At 37.6% G+C, this 20,901-nt stretch overlaps 1 protein-coding gene across 1 annotated transcript in view; it reads left to right on the top strand.

The window, feature by feature from the left end:
- Nucleotides 1-18,963: 18,963 nt before the first annotated feature.
- Nucleotides 18,964-20,901, top strand: part of ESR1 (estrogen receptor 1) — a 169,043-nt gene continuing 167,105 nt past the window's right edge. The window contains 1 exon segment of the mRNA XM_040552612.1: nt 18,964-19,041. Coding sequence (XP_040408546.1) covers nt 19,017-19,041 — 25 coding nt within the window. The 5' untranslated portion in view covers nt 18,964-19,016.

Here is a 20,901-nt window from a genome sequence, read left to right as displayed (position 1 = left end):
CTGAAATGAGACAGGAATATCAAGAATAAAGTAGCATCACCAAATTAAAGAGCAGCAGTGTGCTATTTTCCTGTAGTCATCTGTTAGTGTCTAGTGAGACAAAGACTTTTTCACACTTACTGTCTCTGAGTTGTCATGAGAAGGCCTTAACGATGAACCTTGCTTTCATTAGATGCAGCAGCCCATGCTTATATCCTTTTGCCTGTGAAATCAGAGCAAATTCTGCCACAAACAAATGGAAGGTGTGTGATTTTATAATTTATGAAGAAGCAGAATGGTTACGATTTTGGAGATTATGCTAAAGCTTGAGTTCCCATTAAGTCATAGTAATTGTAATGGTAAACAGTAAGAAGCCAAAAATATGTTTTAATTGGAACAAAAATGCAGTTAAGCCTATTCCTAAGAACAAATTCTGTTTGCATTGTGCTGAGAGCCCCTTGATACTGTTAGCAATTTGGAAATTTTGAATTCAGAATAAGAGCATCAATTATGTTATTTTCCCACTTTGTATGCCTTAAACAGACTGAATCAGCAAAAACTGAATAGGCAAGATTTGATTTTTTCAAACCAAGTAACATTCAAATAAAACCATATGACTGGGAACAATAGCTCTTGTGTCCTATTCCTGTTATTTGCAGGTCCATATATTGGTCCTTTGGCTAGCTACCAGAACTCATAAAATGCTTTTAGGCAGCTGTATCCCATTAAAGCCACATGTTACATCAATGGGAAACCATAGGAGTGCAGAGCTGACAGGGATTTTAGATCACTTATCTGCATAGACTGAGGAAGGATCAAACATGCCACCCTGGAAGATATTAAAAGCCCTCCGGGGAGGAGATTCCAGATCTCTTTAGATAGACTATTTTGGCATTTTCTTCCTCTGACCATTAGAAAGCTTTTTGTAATGTGTAATTCATCTCACAAAGTTTGCTTCTCATGGTGGCCGTGGTAAACTATTGATTACTGCCCTCTTTATAGCACTGTTACCTGTTGTAAGATCATTATCATGTTTGTCCCCAGCCTCCACTTCTTCAGAGAAAAGAAACCCAATCAGTACAACCTTCTTTATCTTTTCATCACCTCTTCTGTTTAAATCCTCTAATACTGTTACAGTCCTTTGGATTCCGATTTGTTTGCATTTTTCTTGAAATTAGGTGAAATTAATTCTCTGTGCAAGAATCCATCTGTGCCAAATGCAGCAAATTAATGGCTCCTACGAATACATGGGATGCTTTTACTGCCTAGCCAAATATTCTCTGTATTGTGTTTGTGCATTTGATTCGATTGTATCTATAACTTATACCTTCATGGCTTGGTTTCTTTTAATCTAAAATTAATATAGAATGTAGAAACGAATATCTTCCCCTTGGCAATGTCCTAAATAAAAGGCACTGCAGAACAAACAAGTCTGACTATTAAAAATCATCTTTTGTTAACAGTTCTTTTGTAAAAACACAGAATTAAGGACCTGGGAGGAACTTTGTTAGCAGTGTCTCTTAAGAGTCACAGATTTGTCAGTGTTGTTCATGCTCTGAGGTAAAATGGGGAATGGTTAAGTAGGCTCTTTGAAAATAGATGATTTGGGGAGTATTTGATAGAAATCTGCAAAGTTGTGAGTTGTGTTTCTGTTCATCATGTCTTTCAGTACACTGAAGCTAGTAGAAGCCAGGTTCAAAACAAGCAGAAGGAGATGTTTTTCTTGCAGTAGATTTTGGAAATTCATGTCAAAGAATATTATTGATAATTCACGTGTGATAGTTTACATAAATGTGGATAAATACACGGAAAAGAGTTCACTCAGTGTTAGTAAATGGATAAACCAGACCAATTTCAGGGAATGCACTGAGAGAAGAGCTGGAGGGTAGTAATGTATTCAGGAGTGTCATACCTGCTTGTTCCCTGAGCATCTGCTTCCGACCAGTGCTGGCGATCAGACACAAAAAGAAATGGATGAACTCTCTGAACCAATGGACTAATTCTAATGCTGTCCCGCTACCAAAAACCAAAGCAGTTTCCCAACAGCATTACATTTTTGCCAAAAGTTTGAAAGTTGAAAGGGCTTTTTTTTTTTTTTTTTCCACACATGTAGGCCTTAATGTGTTCTCCCAAACTTTGTCTGCAAAATACAGATGGAATAGCAAAGAGAGGCTAGCTAGGTAAAGTAGATTAAGCATGAATTAGAAAATTCAGAAAGATTCAAATTTGAAAAGAAAATTTAAATGAATGTTTTCCTCTTTGCTGGTTAATGTATTTTATAATTTGGCATAGTGGCTGTATCTTTGTGTATAAATCAGTTGCTGAAAAGTGGAACAATATCAAGATAAACTCCCTAAATGAAGGCTGGGAATTGAAACTAGCTTCTAAAAAAATAAAGGAATAATAATAATTAAAAAACCCCAACCCTTTACATAGCAAATCATGTCTGAATAGTGCACCAATGGAATACATCAAATTTGCATTGAGGTCAATGGCTTGCAACATTACCAAAAAGAGACATCTGTGTTTCAGACTCTGGAAAACAGATAGCACTTTAAAGCACTCGTTAAGCTTGTTCATGGGTATGGGGGAGTTGCCTACAAAGAGTCTTAAAAAAAATGCAGAGAAAGTAATTATTGTGTCAGTGAAAACACAGAGGGTAGTAAATCGTTCAAAGGAACAACTTTTTCTCTGTCTGGCATAAAGGACTAACAGATTGGGCCTGTCATACAGCACATGGTAGAATATTTAGACAGAATTTGTGGAAAAGAGTGTATTTTTAATTTCAGGACAGAAGACAGAACCCGGGATGACTATTCTCAGCAATCAGATAAGAGGAAGATTGTTCATGGTTATATGGAAGCTGTGGGAGCTTTCATATTTAGAACGCAAGGTCCTAGAAGCAGCAAAGTTGCTCTACAGAGCTGCAGAGTGAGTTATGTTCTAATCCTTTCTATAACAGGAGTCAAACTATTTAAATTTACAATAAAATAGGTTCCTAGGCCACCATTTGGTTAAGGAGTAATGTAGTCGTGTTTTGAACAAAACAAGAAGTTAAGGCATGAAAATCTATTTCAAATTGCTTTTGGTATCTCTGGGCATATTTTCCAGAGGTTTGATTGTTTTCAAGTGTCTGGCATGCTCAAGATTTGGAAACCCCAGGACATTAGCTGATGAGTGCTTTGGAAGACTTCTTTAGAGTTGGGAATATTGCATTAATTCATAAAGATTACTCCTACCTTTTCTTTAAAATGTCAATCCACCCTTTATATTTAGGATTCTTTCTACCATATTAAATGTATTTTCTTTTTCCTTGGCAACTTTTAAATTCATGCAGACCATTGAAGTGGTCTTAAAAATCACTTAGCCAAAGTAGATTTTATGACTTTTTATGTCTTTCCTGACAGATCACCCCTGCCAACAGTTTTCTTTTATTTCTTCTACTAGAGACTTTTCCTTGTCAATATCCTTATGGCAGAAATGTCCCCCCCAAATCCATATATCTCGATGTCCCAAAGCTCTTAAGAGAGTACTGTCCCATGGCAAGACAGAACAACATTTCTTCAGTCTCTTGCTACAGGTTTCAAAAGATCACATCCTTCCCCTCACAAGCTCACAGTTCAGAAGAAGTGATGCTTGAGCTGAGGAGAAGGCGGTGAACACATGCAGTGACAGCTTCTCTTTACTATCAGCTTCTCAATCTAGCTCTTCTTAGGTTATCTAATTTCTTATAGGTGTCATAGCAGCATGGACTTTCAGCAGACATCATTCAGATGATCCAGAAGCGGTACTCAGCAAGGCATTCTCATTACACCTGAGTGGCTGGTTCCTCCCTCCCCCTGTGCCTCTCAGTGCACAGCCAGTGCCTGATGCACCTGCTGTCCCCTCCAGAGGCAGCACAGGATGCTGTCTTGGTTTTATTGCCTCCTTCCCCCTTATTTTCTCCTGGAAATATTCACAGAGCTTGTGGTGAGCAGGTGGCAATCATAGGCAAGCTGGGTTGATTCATCTCTAAACCAAAGGCTGGTTGTGACTGCAGAATTCAAGACATTTTGCCTGTAAAAGGTTGGTACATCAGGAGGTTAGTGCATGGTTTGTGGATCCAAGGAGGAACAGCACTACACAGTGGGAAAACTGCAACATCTGATTGAGTTATGTTGATTTGCCCAGGGTTTAAAGAAAAAGAATTATTTTATGAGAACAGAAGGACACTATTGAAATAATTAAACAACTATTCTATTTTCTCCATCTCATGGATGTTAAGTAAGCCATGTCTTAAAACTTACCCTATTAGAGATTGTGTTCTTTATCCTTTGCAAATGTTGAATGGTCATAACAGTGTAACTATAGATAACCACTTAATTTTGCAGTGTTGCTATTCCAGTCAGCTGGAATTTTTTTAAGTCATTATTTGTATAATATGTCTAGCACTGTTTGTACTGTCACATGCTAATATATTCACTCCTTTCACTAATTATATAATTTTACATATTTTTTTGAAAGAGTCATGGATTTCTGGCAAGCTTTTTCTTTTATAATTTAATACTGCTTTATTCACACAAACTTATTGCTAGCCAGTAAATATTTTTTTTTAGTATTTGTTCCGTTCCTTGTTGAACAATAAAGATAAACTTACAGGAAAATTACCAGAAACACTCTCTTGCTTTTCTTCTTTTTTTGGAAAGGAGTACTTTACTTCTTTTTATCCTTTCCTCCAGTATCTCCCAAGATATTAATAACTTTTTGAAAAGATTGGCAGCCCTTCTCCACAAGATAGTTCTCAGAATTTACTGTGGGGTTCATTGTCTGTACTCTTCTTGTACAGATGTTATAAAATTTCCACTTAACTCCTACTTTCTTTCTAATTGTCCAGCCAGGGGACCAAGGAGTCTGCAGTCCTGGAAAATAAGTGTTTCTGAAGTCTTGGGGAAGCTGAGATCCAGTGCTAGTTTTAGGATCAATGCAGCTTGTTGCTGCAGCCTCAGCTCTTATGCTGGGTGCTGGATAGAGAGTCATTATCCCTTATTGTAACTAGCAGGCCAGAAACAGATGTATTGTCTTCATGTTGGTCAGACTGGCTGAGCTGAAGAGCAAACTTGGCAAGAATACTGCATTGCTTAATACCAAGCCTTTAAGTATGTCGGGTGACAGAAGTTATGCAGAGCAGCTTGAACCTCATCAGAGACATTATTTTACAGGATCAAGCCCCCTGTTAAATCACAGGTGACCGACATTCCTTGGCACTTTGCATTTGCTTTCAATAAGCCAAAAGTACTAATATCTATGAAGTGATCAAAATCCGTGTATGATAGCCAGATTTCGAATCCTCTGCAAATTTTATCCTCTGAGATTTCAGATTTACCTCCCCATCTCTGACAAATAAGTGTGATCAGATCAGACTGACGTGCACAGATCACTGTGGAAATTTTCAGAGAAGCACCAAGAAAGTCTTCTGGAACTGCACTGCTGCAAGATTAGCAGGCCAAAGATGTCTTTGCTAGTGAAACTGTGACTGGGGGTACACACCATCAAGTGTTTAATAGTTGTTGATTAACATTTTCCTCAATTACTAGTGGATTTGAAAATTGTTTCTTCTTACCTGTGATGCAAACACATCATTCTGCTTCTTTTTCCGAGATGTTCTTTTCTTCCTAATTATCAATGTTATCTTTTCCAGTTAACGGTGGGTCTACATTTGGATAAAATCTAAATATATTTATATAAGTCCTTAATTCTGGCAATAACCCATACATTTTCTCCTGTACCGTTCAACTTTGTTCGAGTTTGTCTGCACCTTCCTGCCCATGCAATTAATTCTTTCCTCTTTGTCACTATTTTGGAGTGACAAATGTGGGACTGGAAGGAAGGGGAGTAGCCCAGAGCACTGATTTTTTTTTTTTCCTTTCAGCTCTTTCTCCTTTCCGCTTAATCCAAAATCTTGGCACATTTCTCATTCATGTTTGACCATCAGCTCAAAGTAAACAGCGCTAAACCAGAACTCTTTTAATTCTCCTTCTTCCCTTTCCTCTTCCTTCTCCACGCGTCACGTTTGATTCCTTTTTTGATCACTGTGAACAACACATCTCATCTTTCTTATTGCTCAGGCATGGATATCAGCTTGGGTTTGGACATCCTTGCTGATGTGCAGTCTAACTCTGAATTGCTAATCAATATTAAATACTTTAATTAAAAATAAATTTAAATTAATACAAATCGATTAATTAAATTTAAGTTAATCCCTAATTTTATCCAGGCTGTGATACAGGATTGTACAGTGCACTTACCAGATTATCAGCTAGATGATGTTTTATGCTTTGAGGGAATCCCCCCATGCAGAAGGAATTCCTTGCTCCTGCTGAAATCCAGAGAAGCACTGCCTTGGGATCTACCTTGAAATGCCCTCTCCTCTGGGACGTTAGCCCAGATGTTCCAGCAAAGTGAGCACTGATGTGCTGTCTGCATGGTCCAGATATATGGTGGGCATTGTGGTCGCTGGGGGTCTGGCCTGGAGGACCTGCCAGGGATGTAGACACTGCCTGGGAGTGCTGGTCAGGATGGAGTTGGGCAGGCTTGGGGGCCCAGAGGCAGACTGCAAGGGATGGCTGGGTTTGCTTTGCTCCCTCTTCCACAGGAGCCTCGGAGCAGGGAGGAGGCCGCTCAGGCCAGGGAGGTGTGGGGTGAGCAGAAACTAGTGCCTTCACCAGGCTGATAGCTCTGGAGATAAAACTGAGCGAGGGTATGTGGTGGAAGGAAACAAAAAGGCAGTATTGGAAAGGTGAGGAAGAGCAAAGTGAGTAGGTGAGGAGTTTGAGGAATGCAGTTTGGGAATGAGCCTGAGATGGGAGGCTGTGGGGTGGAGGGACTAGAAGGGAGGAATGGTTGTGGGAAGCACAAGGGAATTGTGCTTCATGGTAGGAAGGCTCTGCAGGAGGATCTGGATAGGCTGGACCAATGAGCTGAGGCCAACTGTATGAGGTTCAACAAGGCCAGGTGCTGGGTCCTGCAGCTGGGGCACAACAACCCCAAGCAGCGCTACAGGCTGGGAGATCAGTGGTTGGAAAGCTGCCTGGAAGAGGTAGCTTGTATCAGAAACAGTGTGGCCAGCAGGACTAGGGAAGTGATTGTCACTCTGTACTTGTCTCAGGTGAGGCTGCACCTCAAGTACTGTGTTCAGTTTTGGGCCCCTCACTACAAGAAGGACATCGAGGCCCTGGAGTATGCCCAGAGAAGGGCTACGAAGCTAGTTAAGGGCCTGGAACACAAGTCCTGTGAGGAGCGGCTGAGGGGTTGTTTAGTCTGGAGAAGGCTCGGTGGAGACCTTGCTCTCTACAGGTACCTTAAAGGAGGCTGTAGCGAAGTGGGGATGTAGGTGTAGAGCTTAGTGATATGGTTTAATGGAGGACTTGTTAGTGTTAGGTCATGGGTTGGAGTAGGTGATCATGGAGGTCTCTTCCAACCTAAATGATTCTGTGATTCTGTGAGATAGAACTTCTGGCACGGGGCAGACATGGAGTGTGCTCTTTTATGAGCTACCTCATGATTTTATTGCAGGTTCCACAATATGGGGATTTTTTTAATAATGAAAAAAAGAGTTATCTTAAAAAAGATCGCATTACACTCCCTGTTTAAGATGAGTTTCTGTTTTTTCCCAAAAGGTAAAAATGTGAAGTAAAAATAAATAAATCCCCAACCCAGATCATGCCATTTTTGAAATAAGACCTGGCTTTTGGGTACTTAGAATTGGCAGAATAAATAATTGGGAACAGGAAGAATGAGGTGTTTGTTTGAAGTAGCAGTTTAAGGTAAGAAACCCGCTTGACGTGAAACAAACAGGGCATAAGGACAGAGTTATATCATCTAACTGTGCTTGCTGAGTGCATTCATCTTGCTCTTTGGCCTGTGTGCTATATAAACTATGATAGTATTGGAGAAAGAGCCTGGTGCTCCAGTAACTGAGATTTCAAAGACAGTATTTCCAAATTCTGTATGTAACAATCTAGACCATAAGGCTGGGCATCTGGCTGGTCTGTAGAGTAAACCTGTCTGAATAAATAAGAGAGCAGCTCTGAGTTTATGTCCCAGTAACTGCAGCTCCAATAGGCTCTACACCTGACTATAACCGATGAGGCTGTACTTCTAAAATTTCCTATCTTCCCATGAGGGCTGACTTAACAGTTCCTTTTCTGTTTCTCCTTAAATTTCCTGTGATTTTAATTGTTGGGCTTTTCCTACCTTTTATGTTGAGTTTAGCTGTAGGTTTTGGTGGTGACCTGCAGCCATACTGCTTGCTTTGCCCGTGCCAGAGCCCTGCAAGTGCAGGAGCTGCTGCTGCCACCCACAAGGAGCAAATGAGTGAGTGGACAGGGGCTACTGCTGGAGGAAGTTCTTGCAGCTCTCCAGGCTCACCTCACTATTTTGGCGGTCAGAGGCCAGCAAGTCTGGTTACTAGGGATCTACCTCAGCTTCTCCCTCTTTGCCTTAACCCTTTCTTTCTCCTCCCTCCCCCTGCACATCTGCCCATGTTTATACTTGTGTTTGCAGAGCTCTGTTGCCCATGTTTCTGAGAAGCTTTCAGGCAATTTTGCTATGAGGCTAGGTGCTAAAAGCAAATAACAGTTTTTTTTTCTTTTTTCTCAAAGATTTGAGTGAATGGTCAGTGTGATGGTTGAGGTGGCATGCCATCAAAGGATTAACTGCCTCTGGTAGATTGCTGTGTAAAGATAAGTTTGTCAGGATGGTTGTTGATTGAGTAAATACGCCTGAATTGTGCTTCACTGTGTCAGTTTATCACTCAGCAGCCTGGTGGGACTGCTACTTGGACAGAGATTTGTAATAAACTGGAGTAAGGTGGCTATTATGCTGAGGTAGTGTGAATTAAACTATTAGTACTTAATAAGCTTACTACGCTTTTTTTTTTTTTTTTCTTTTCCTTCAATTCACTTTTACTTCAGACACAGAAGTACAAATGAAGAAGAAGGATTGCTTCCTTTTCCAGGAGCAATACCCCTACTTAGATGCTCAAGATTCAAAGAATGTTCTTGGCTTGCATGTTAAAGAAACATTCACTGCTTCTTCACAGTGACTTCTTCCTACTGCTTGAAGAGTGCACAGTCCCACAAGTTTAAAAATCTGTATGCATGTTCCTGTAAATTTGTCAACGTATATATTTTTTTCTATTCATATTTTTATGGGGATTTTTTTTTTTTAAGATTAACATTAAAAACTATAGCCAGTTCTTTTTCTAAATTCCTATCTTGTATATCTGGAGGTGTTAGACTTTTCTTCCACTGTTAACAGCAACTTCAAAAAAAAGTATTAAAATATAAATATGTATTAAAATACAAAGATGTATTAAAATATAAAAAGTGCCTTTAAGGATAAATTTGCTGATAAATAATTTGTATTAAATTGTTCTGAAAATGGGATTGAGAACAGGACAGAAGATCCTTGTTTTATTTATCTTCCATGTTTCTCTGTTAGATTTTGGCTTTTTGTAGATTTTTCTCAAGAATGTGTTTACTGAAAATACAACATGTTAAGCTACAGCTGAGAGGGAAGTCCTTGGATTCCTGTTCTTTTTCCTCAAATAACCTTCCTGACGGCATACACACATTTTGTATGTGGTTTACAGAAGCTGCATCTGGCTCAGGAAGTCTCCATAAATGAAAATAGCTGGAAATTGGGCAAGTGTGGGGAGAAATGCCATGGTTGCTTACCTTTTTCTTCTCTTCCCTAGACCTCTGGACAGTGTTGGAAACTTGCTGCTGGGCAAGTTGACACAGCATGGCCTACCCTATCTATGCCCTATGGCCTTAATTTCCCTAAGTACAATGAACAAGATTTTCTCTCCAGCAGTGCTTCTGGAGGTGACTTACTTGTGAGGGTTGCAATGGCATGGCACATCACTGGTGTCCAACTGGAAGCCTGCTTTCTTGGGAACCAGGCAAGAAGATGTATATAGGGCAAGCTCAGCAGTTGGCAATCAAAGGGAAGATGAACTACATAGTTTCAGTCTGTCAAGAGGAAAGGTGTGGTAGAAGGATTTCATGGCATCATCTGACTGCCAGTATACTGGTCAGATTTAATCATGACAAACAGAGTCTGGCTTGAGCAATGAGAATGTAGTCTTTTTTAGGAGTTTATTCTGCTGTCTTAGATTGGCTGCACAGGAGCTTCATCTCTTGTACGTTTAGCTTTTCTCGCTTGTGCCCCAAAGGTTCAGATACTGATGTCAAGAGCACAGAGCACTGGCACCGTGGAAGATAAAGGTAGAGATTTTGAGCTTTATGTTCCTAGTAGCCTGTCTTACTAAACAGATGGGGAGCAGATGAAGCTGGCAATGCTATGTGTACTGAAGATTCACAAATACAGATGTCTACCGGTTTCTAGCTATCTATGCCCATTTGACTCCTCATCCCATTTAGAAGAGTAGTTGTTGCCTCAGCTGTGTTTCTGGCTGATAGCATATATTTCCTCTGTTATAGTTTTCCTCACAGTAGTCATAGAAATCTCTGCTTTTAGTAGTGAGGTAGAGTTTTTCTGGTCGGTTTGATTGGCAAGTTGTGGAATTAGTCTGTGTACTGTAACACCTCTGCCAGTGTGCATCAGAGCTCATCCCATCCTTCTGAAGAGTCCATAAGTAATTAGCGAGAGGCAAAAACAATGTATCAGCTGGTCAAGTTTAGATTCAACAAATGTGAATGAAGTTCTGGAAGGAGATGAGAAAAAAGAGAGGGAGGGGAGCTTTCCCTTTTCACTGTTTACTCGGTTCCTCCACTGAAAATCTAGGCACCACGTTTTTCTCCATCAATCTTCTTACTGTTATTTATCTGCAGACTCTCCCTTTTCCTTCAATAACCCAATTCCATGATATAATAATAATAGGGCTGAAAATTGTATGGTTCTTGAGTGGGAGAGTCAGTACACCCCTCCATGCCAACGGAAGGAGGTATGGGCTGCTGTTGAAAACTCAGCCTCAGCTGGAATATCTAATGGCCCAGGTAGGTGAGGACAATTCCATCTGGTTGGGTGACCTGGCCACTGTGCACATCCTGCCCTGACTATGAGGGCAGAGGAGCTGGTGAGCACTACCAGGAATACCGGGAAAGAAAGAAAGGAAGCTGGGGACTCCTGCACAACCCATCAACAGGTAAATACGTATTTTATAAATGTGTGTCATTCTGTGACAGTGAAAATAATTAAAACCTAAGCTACTTCTGCTAAACGTTGAAGATTATGTTATATGTTGGAGGTTACAAAATGTATTGGTGTATTTATTTTGATCATATTCTTTTGGAAGGTGAAACTATCTTTCTTTTTAAATAGATCTTGTCCTCAAAATATTGATTCCATGAGGCGAAGTAAAATAATTATAACAGTAATAGAAACTCCTTTTGACCTACCTGTTGACATCAATGACTAGTGACAATTCCCCTTTTCTAAATATGCAGTCTAAGTTGTGTGCTTTACCGCTGATGTGCTGTTTTATTTCTGAGTAGTTTGTGTTTGTTTTCAGACTACTAGATGACCAACTTCTGCAAGGATCATCTCACTGTACACTGTTCTACGCTAATGGCATGCATGTTGTAATATGAAATGCTTTAATTCTGTGTCTGATCTGCAGTCCCACTGTACCTAGAATGAGCTAGCTGGTACATTAGGAGAAGGATGAAATTCTTGGAAAGAAAGTTCATTGGGCTTCTCAAGAAATATTTTAAAAATTCATCCCAGTTCCACCATTTTTTCCAGTTAAAATGAAAACATGAAAAAGCATTATGGAAAAAAAAGAAACTTTGTTATTTTCATGATAAAATATTTTGATGTTTTGATAGTAAACCAGCTTCATTTTACATTTTGTTAATGATATTTAAACAGTAAGTTTTCCTGTTTAAAGTATTTGACGCTAACCACTTCCTTTCTGTCCAACAAAATGTTGTTGATGATCTGTAGCTTTTTCTCACACATTTTCAGTGCTTTCATGTGTTCATAATTACAGGAAAAGTTGGAAAAGTGAGGGCAAAGGAGGGAAGGGAATTTCTTTTGCTTTTCTTTTAACTTTTCCTACCAAGCATGTAGTCCATCCCTTTTTCATCTCTCTTGATCTTCCCTCTTCTCTTTTCTTGCTCAACTCCATTCCACAGCAAATCATAAAAAGAAATGGTTACTTGTACAGTTCTGTTTTCCCTTGACTTCACTACACTTTTTTCAAGAAGTAGCCACAACATTTAAACTATCACTGTTATTAAATTATGCTACCAATATAAAGTTGTAGGTAATCAAATTTGATCTTTATTTAAGTTTCAACTGAAAATGATTATGTGAAAACAAAATTTAGTTTTCCTTTATTAGTTCACTGGCTTGTGTAGATTAGTATCAGTATTGTTTAACTGGCAATTCTGATGCCTGCTCAAATTAAGATGCTATTAAATCTCTTATCTTTCTATCATTTTCTTATTACTTTTCAAACCAATCACCTTTTGGACTGAAATGTCCTGTACTTGATCCCTAAGAACAGACAACTTTTTTCCTTTCTTCCTTTCTTGTTAGAAAATTAGAGGGAAAATGTTTTTGTTCACCGTATTTTATTGTCAGAGAAAAAAAAAAAAGGCCTTCACATACATTTTGCCTACCATATGTCTGAGGAAGGTAGAAGATTACGATCTCATCCGCACCAGTGATATTCTTTGCATAATCTTTGCAAATTGGTTTTGTTTAGGCTCTCTGATAGATCTTAGAAAATTACAGTACAGTCATATATATTGCATTTTCTATGGGATCTTTCTGTAAAGCTCCTCAAGTTCTTCACTGAAGTTGGACACTGCGTGTGAGTGAGTAGATTGCTTAGGATACATCTACAATGTACTGAAATTTGGGATTGCAGACTATGTTGTTAGGTAACTTTAAACTGCTTGACTATGTGCAGTCACAGCAACATGCAACCTACTTGTTCTTAAATATTTACCGTGTATCCAGACTCGCAAAGCAGATTTTGTAATTTGTGCTAAATGTCTTTGTTGCTGTGTCTGTGCTCTTAGCAGCACCTGACCTGAATAGTACTTCTTCAAGCATGTCTCCACAGCTGTAGTAATAATCATCAGGAAAATTCATCCTTGCACAGGTAATAATATAGCAAACATAATGATTGACAGAAAACTGTGTCTTTTTAATACATCCCTGTGAACCTTTATCTGCATATATTCATTTCTGTCCTTACATTTTCTCTTCCAATATTTTTTTCTCCAACCATACATATGCACTTGTAATATGTGTTCTTTAATGTCTGACAATTCCTTTATTGTATTTACCAGTCTGACCTCTGAAAATGTTTCTTTTGATTAGAGATGGCCCATAGTACCATGTAGGTTTGAAACAGCTGAAAAGGCCTCCTTGATTTATTCCTAGCCTGTCACTCGTTACATCAGTTTTTGGCTGGAGGTCAGCAATGCAGGTTTCAACTTCTTGGCTTCTTGACTAGATAGATCCTGATATTAGAAAGATACATGTACACACGGGTAGTATAAAATTTAATGAAGACAGATCATCTTTGTATTCAAATTTTAAACTGGTCTTTACTCATGAAATGGAAGGCATTTTTTTTTTTGCTGTTTTGTTTTTACCACTTTCTCAAATTTATTTTGAGTATTTCATAGAAATAAAAGCATTCCTTGCTATATCTTATTTTGAGAATGTTACAGATGCCCTAGCTTGGTTCTGTAATGTATATTTACACTGTAATATTTTTGGTTGCTCAGCTTTGTAGACTTTCTCTCCTGTATTCCTTCAACAGATTGTATGTTTATATCTTTATGAAAAATAGATCTATTTCATCTGTGCCTGATTGCATTCTCAGATGTTGAAGTACCCAAAAAAAAAAAAAAAAATCACTAGTGTCTTTTAACTGGGTTGACCCCTGGGATTTTTACATTATAAAATGGAAATTGTAAAATAATTTCTAGATTTGCTAAATCAAATAGGGTTGTATTTCCTGGGATATCAGTTCAATGCCAGGAAAAATTTCCACAGTTAATGTCTAATCATGTGCCCTTGGGAGACAATTAAATTGATTCTGGTTTGAAGTAGTCTTGCTCTAAAGAAAAAAATACTCTGTAGCTGGACACTTCAGATGTGAAGTCCATACAGTAGATTCACCTAGGTCAGATACCATTGTTAAAGCCAATATGTATTTCTGATTTGCTATTAGGCCCCCATGATCTTAGTGTTAGGGGACAAATATATATATATATATATTTGTGTAGTGTTTCTGGATACTCTCGAGTCCAATATAAAGCCCATTAAGGGAAAAGGGAAAGGGAAATCTGTCTTGACTTGAAGGGACTTTGTCTATCTTAATGTTCTACAGCTGTAACAAGAAAAATAGTTTGTTTAACTTTTTGATTTAAACCATTTCTAATATTATGTTTCTAGGAATTTGTTCATATAAATCCTGAGCTTTCTTGAACAGATGGTGATAATGATGACAATGAGTTTGTCATTGAATGACATATCGGAAATATGAGTCCATATTTGATGGTCATCTAGGAAGAACCCAATTCAATCACAAAGATATTTTATTTGAAAAAGTCTGTTGCAGCCTGAGGTTTACTGTAAATTTTTTTCAGTTTCAGTGCTATTGATCACTGAGTAGACTCCTAGTTGTGTAGTTGCATGGTGCATACTCTTACAATAATGTTTTTCTGAACATACATTTTTGGTATTGTAGTAAAAGCTAAATTCCAGCTGCATGGAGTTTAAATTGACTAGTAATATTAGGTGACAGTACAGAACTAGATGATGACTTTCCTTATAAAAGAGACTTAATTTGCATTTTGTTACTCTAGCAAAATGCCTCATAGAATTGCATAGTATCAGAATAACCCCAAATTAAAATCTCATTTAAACCATTTATAGCATATGTATCATTTTATTTTGCTTAATTTGTTTAAATTGAAAAATATCCTAGTAGCAGTCTGCAAAAATAATATGATTTTTTTGTCTCAAGACTTTGCAATAAATTGGTGGAATAGATAGTAGTTGTGACATACTGATGGCTGAAACAGCAGGTGTCAGATAAAGCTATATAACCTGACATTCCCCTGCTTTTTGCTATTTCTCTTAGCAGAAGTAAAGACTGCAAAAAACAGAATTGTTTATTGAGAATGATATCTGAAAGCTGGTGGCAAAGCCGTTGTCTCAGATGTGTGAAGTATTATGTATGTGAACAGATTACAAAATGCCTTGTATTTCCATGCTCTTCTCACTTGCAGCACAAAATTACTCAATTAGTGTTTGTGTTTCTATTAGGGGTTGTTTTATTTGCTAGGGATGAGAATTTAGAATTAATTTTAAACAAGAAAAAAAAGTCTTTAGTCAAAGCAGTCATCCCTAGAGTAGGAGGATTAGGTTTTGTTATTCAATTAAAACTGTTTGGATTTTATTTTTTTCTAGGAGTCAGGGGATATGATCTTTTAGCTTTGTACCACTACTTGATATCCTCAATTATAGAAGGTCATTAAATGTGTTTAAATATCTTACACGAGGATTGTGTTTTCCAGGAGAACAGCTTGTGTGTACAATATGTATGTTAGTGCTTTGACCAGATTTATCACTAGATATTAGTAAATTTGCAGGGATGTGTGTGGTGAGTTGAAATAAATTAGGGGGCCATCTGTTGCGGAGGCTTATATTTATGCTCTTAAAGGCCAATTTTAGCACCAGGATTACTAGAGTTAGTTCAAATGGTTGTGGATTACAGCTACAGAAGAGAGATTGAAAGAGTGATATAATTTACTCCTGTTTTGGAAATAATCTAAGTGCGTAAGGAAGTATATGAACATGTTAATCAAATTGTGTACATTTTTTGCTGAAAATTCACAGAAATTTTACTGAAAACTGCACTTTTAGAACATATTGGAACTTGGCAATAGCAGTAAGATTAAAATTTGGTGCTGGTGAAGAAAACTTGTTTGAGGGTGTATTAGTATTGTGAAAAGAAAATGGACAAAATAGTGTGTTTTAAAACAGATGTGGAATAGACTGCTGTCCTTGCTGTTTTGCTTGCTAATTATTCTATTAATTTATAAAGAGACTCTCATGTAACGGGTTCAAGCTAGTCATGCCTCTGGGCATAAGTGAACCCCGAGCTTGAAGAAGATTGCTTGTTTTCTCCTGGCTCAAGACCAAAGTTAGCTAACAAGAAGGAAGAATACAGATGCATGTTTCTACCAATTTAAGTCAGTAAAACTTGTCTGCACTCTACTTGCAACTGTATTCTTTAGCTATGAACTGATTTTTGGAAAATCAGAATGTGCTGTCAAGGCAGGTCAAGTATGAGATCGCCAAATGTGTTTATCTCTATCATACTTTCAATAGAAATGTTATAAAGTAATAGATATGTATTGGACAGTACCTGAGTAAATAAGTGGATTGAGTATTGAAATGCTGTCTTTGGCAAATTGCTCCTTTGATGAATGCCTAAATTAGAAATTCATTACTGCCTATATACATCCATATTAATAAAAGCAGGGGAAGGAGGCATGTGGAATACCAGACCTGGTGCCATGGTTCCAGTTGTACAAAAAGATATTCTGCTCTGTTCCTGGTTTTGTCCACTTTATATTAGGCTCCAAGATTTACTGACACTCTTTTGGTTTCTCACCTAAGGCTCTTTACTCTGGAGATGATGTACTTCTTCCTTGTCATGGTTTTCCCCCCATGAGGGTGTATTTCCCTACTTTGGCATTCCTTTAGCCCTTGATTCATTTCCTTTGCCTATAGGTTTGTTTTGCATATATTTCTATCCCATTAAATTGTCTATGGTGGAATGCTGTTGCATTTCCTCCTCCGTATGTTTTGCATCTTTCAAATTGAAAAGTGAAATGTTGGAAAATATCTAAAATAAAAGATCTAAAACAAGGTATGTGTTTGACAACAAAGGTGTTGCTGAGATGATTTGCAATGTGTTTGGGATGCACTGCGACAATACCCTGAGAAGGGTATTAGTACTTATCTAGACTTTCTCTAAAATATGTTATAGCATGCCATTATTACTTTTAAAATTGACTCGAGATAATTTTTCATCCAGGCCTCTTAAATCAGTGAAGAGTATACAACTGAAACCATTTTTTTGAGTCATTTTTTAAGATCTATGGCAGAATCTACTGTTTACTGTATTAATTCCAGTATCCCAACATTTCTCTTATTGCAATCAATGGAAACCTTCCAGTGCGTTCAGTTCTGCCATGTTATCTGCTTAATGGCACAATTAAAGTCATGCAAAGCTTTTCCTGAGAACACAGTAATAAAAATAATGTGTACCTGGTAGAATACCTGGATCTATGTGTGCACCAATATGTACTACAGGCTTCAAAATGTATTTTTTTTTCAAGGAAAAAATAAGCTCTGAATCTTTCAGATTTAGTAATTAATCAATGGCAACAGCTTAGGTATGTTCTTCTGTTGTGCTTCGTCTATTGACTCTGAGTCAATGTTCATGTTTCCTTTCACAACTTTCAGTAGAATCAGGGAACATAAGAGCAACATTTTAGTGTTACTCTATCATACATGAACTAGTACCTCTGTGAAAATACTCTGTGAAATATTCAGTACTCTGTGAAATATTCAGTGTAAGTCTTGGGGTATGCTGTAGAATAAAATAGATCTTGGTTATGTGGTTTCAAAGTTTCGGTCTTGATTGAAAATGTTCTCTGATTTTGTATATATATATGTGTGTGTGTGTGTGTATGTAGGTTGATAAAAAAAGTATAATTTGGGGGGGGGGATTTAATTTGAGATTTTACTATTAAGAAGAATTATCTTTGTATTATTTCAATGCAAGGAGAATAATTTGGTTTATTGTTTCCTCTTTGTATTATTTCCATTTTTATTCCACAGTGGGAGTCTGCTATGACGAGCTTTGCATTGTGTTTTCTACTTCTGTTTTAATTTAACAACCCTTGCAAGCCATTTTCTTTCAAAGGGTGGTCATTACAATATTTTGTCTTATAACAGCAAGATTGACTTTAGGGAGTAGAGCAATAAATTATTTCCTGCCCTTGTCCTGTTAATATGTACAACACATTTCTCTTTTCCTTGATCACTGTCTCCTTCATGTTGCTGTTTGCATCTTTTAGTAAAGTCTCCTTCTACACTAACTGTCCTGACATGCGTTAGAAACAAGGAATGCTTGACATTATGTAAAACAGGAATAATCTGATTTAAAACAAAACAGTAAATGGTGAAAAACTTAACTGTGCAAAAGGTAATATGTATTTCCTGTAATCCAAACAGGTTGTGCTGGAACTTTTTTCTAGAGCTTTATGAAATAGGAAGAGCTGCTATTCTGATGGTGACGATTAAAAAGCAACCTTGAAATCAGATAATATTATATCATTGTATAGAACCTGCATTTGATCACTAATTCATCTGTGCAGCCTTTGTCTTGGATTACTCAAGCCTTCTCTTTATTTAGAATTTGCAGGTTTATGGTCCATGCTTTAGTAGTTTATAGCTCTGCGACCATATTACTTATAAAAGAATCGAAAGCAATCTTCCAACATGTTTACAGCTCTCCCAATTACCTTAAGAGCATATGCTTTTAAAAAAATTGCTTCTCCTGTAGACACAAACAACTGTAAAAACCTCAGCCTGAAGATGAAAATGTTCCAGCACTGGAAGTTTATTTTTAAATTTAATAGATCAGATTTTCTTTTAGGGTTTGGTAATTTGTTGAGATTTATTAGAGCAGTTACCAGGTTTAGCTACGTATAGACATGGACTGAGATTTATAGCAGAAAACACTTCCCGTATGTCGAACTGGGGACTGATGCCAGGCTGCACTGTGCAAGGCAGTTTGTTTTGAATACAGGATAGGTTTCCTTCTAAATTTATCACCTTTCACTGCTAAGGGGGTGTTATTATGCTCGTGATACGTGTTTTCTTGCAAATGTGCTTCTGGTTCAGTTTCCTCGCTACTGAGACTTTTCTATTTTAGTTCCTCATGTCACGTGATCCTCCCAGCCAGTGAGAGCGCTGCCGAAGTAATGGCAACAACCTTCTGGGATAAATGTAAGTGACAAAAACTCCTAGCTTCTGCCAGTTTCTGTCGCTCACACCCACTTTTAAATGCTGCTTTTACCCAAAACTTTGCGGGGCACACCTAGTGATGTCTATGGAAATGCTTAGAAGTTGTTTTTTTTTCGGTTTTGACTTTTTTTTCCTCTTTGCCTAACGTTACTTTTTCTTACTATGTTCCTTTTTTTTCCTGTATCCTGCAATGTAGTTGAGAAGCCTAAAAAAGCAACATAAAACAAAAGAAATGCATTCCAAGCACTGCCTAGAGTTCATTTTAAGTTGAATAGGGAATATTGCAAGTGTAGTAGTATTTTATTTAATGTGTGCTTTAGGTAGGGTCAAAAATCCCAATCTGCAGTTCTGACAGAATGAAGTGATTCGCCCTCGCCAGCCACAATTGATTATTTTGGTGGAAGGAAAATAGTAAACAAAATGATCTGAAATCACACGGTCACGTCTTGGCCAGTTGGCTGGTACTTAGTGAAAGGATTTAATTCAATTAAAGGGCAGTCAGGTACACAAGGCATTGTATCATTTTCTGGGGAGTTTATGAATGAAGTGAAATACTGTATTTTGATCTCAGCCGATGCTGAGCCATAATTATCCTGTATGATATTTAAATTGTGTTCATTGAGATTTGTCATATGCTTTTTATTTCAGAGGTTGTTCCTGTTACAGTTAGTGTTGTCTTTCTTTTTTTTTTAATACAGTGTCTAAACTTTATAGGTAAAGTTTACCTGGTAATTACTAGTGAGTAGAGTTTTTGTCTAATTTACTTTTTTTTTTTTTTTTTTTTTAATTTAAGATTAAATGTTTGTGGGAAAGACCTGTTGAAATAAGTTGGGATCTCATGATTTCCCATCATGGCCTCTGGCTTGGAACCTGTATTGTATCCTTTGCAGGTGCAGAGACCATTATCACACATTTCTTTATTTTCTCTGTGTTACTCATCTATACCCTAATGACAATGCATTAGATATCTATTTGAAATCTTTTTCTTATTTTTTTTCCTCCTAAAAATCCATTGGTTACAGAAAAAATTTACTTAATGTTTACGCTGAAGTACAAGAAGGATCGGTGAGGCATGTTAGCTTCTCAGTGCAGCTCCTCCCCTCATCTCAAGAGATGAAGGAAAATTGTATGTTCCAAATTATGTTCTGGTTTGCTGCAATATAAACACTTCTTGTCCTGAAGTGTCAGAGGCACAACAGCATCCATGTGTAAATACTTGTCTGAGAAGCTTATTAGAAAAAGCCACCTTTGTTATGCATGTTGGATGAAACTTAGGAGCTAATCTACTGCCATTTTTGTTTAGAAGTTTAAATTGTTGGGTTGTTGATAAAGCATTACATAGGCAGGAAAGGAGAGTGTCTATACTGCTTTTTTAAAAAGTGAATTTGTATATTAGATGATAAAACAAGTTCTGATTCAGTTTCATCTATTTGCCTTTGTTTCAAGACTTTGTACAATGACAACGTGCACTTAACTGGAATTTTGAGACTTCACCTCACAGCGGGACTTCACGATGCATCCCACAGTTTATCACTAAGGCTTGTGAGCATGAGTTCCCAGCATGAAAGATATGCTAATTTCTGTTGTGACCAGAGAAATTACAAGTGGTAAAATTCAAATAATTAAATTAGAGGATCCGTTTTCACTTTTTTTTTTTTTCCCCTACTGGTTTATTTACTGCCTTCATTTGTGCCCAACTGTTTTTGTTTCTTGAAAGAAACATCAGAAAACATCAAGAAAACACGTTGTTTTTACTGCAAGGGCAGTCAAACACTGGCACAGGTTGCCCAGTGGTTGTGGAGTCTCCATCCTGGGAGACATCAGAACCCACCTGGACGTGGC

The sequence above is a fragment of the Cygnus olor genome, chromosome 3, assembly GCF_009769625.2.
Source record: "Cygnus olor isolate bCygOlo1 chromosome 3, bCygOlo1.pri.v2, whole genome shotgun sequence".
Classification (NCBI taxonomy): Eukaryota; Metazoa; Chordata; class Aves; order Anseriformes; family Anatidae; genus Cygnus; species Cygnus olor.
This window is presented reverse-complemented; position numbering and strand designations above follow the sequence as displayed.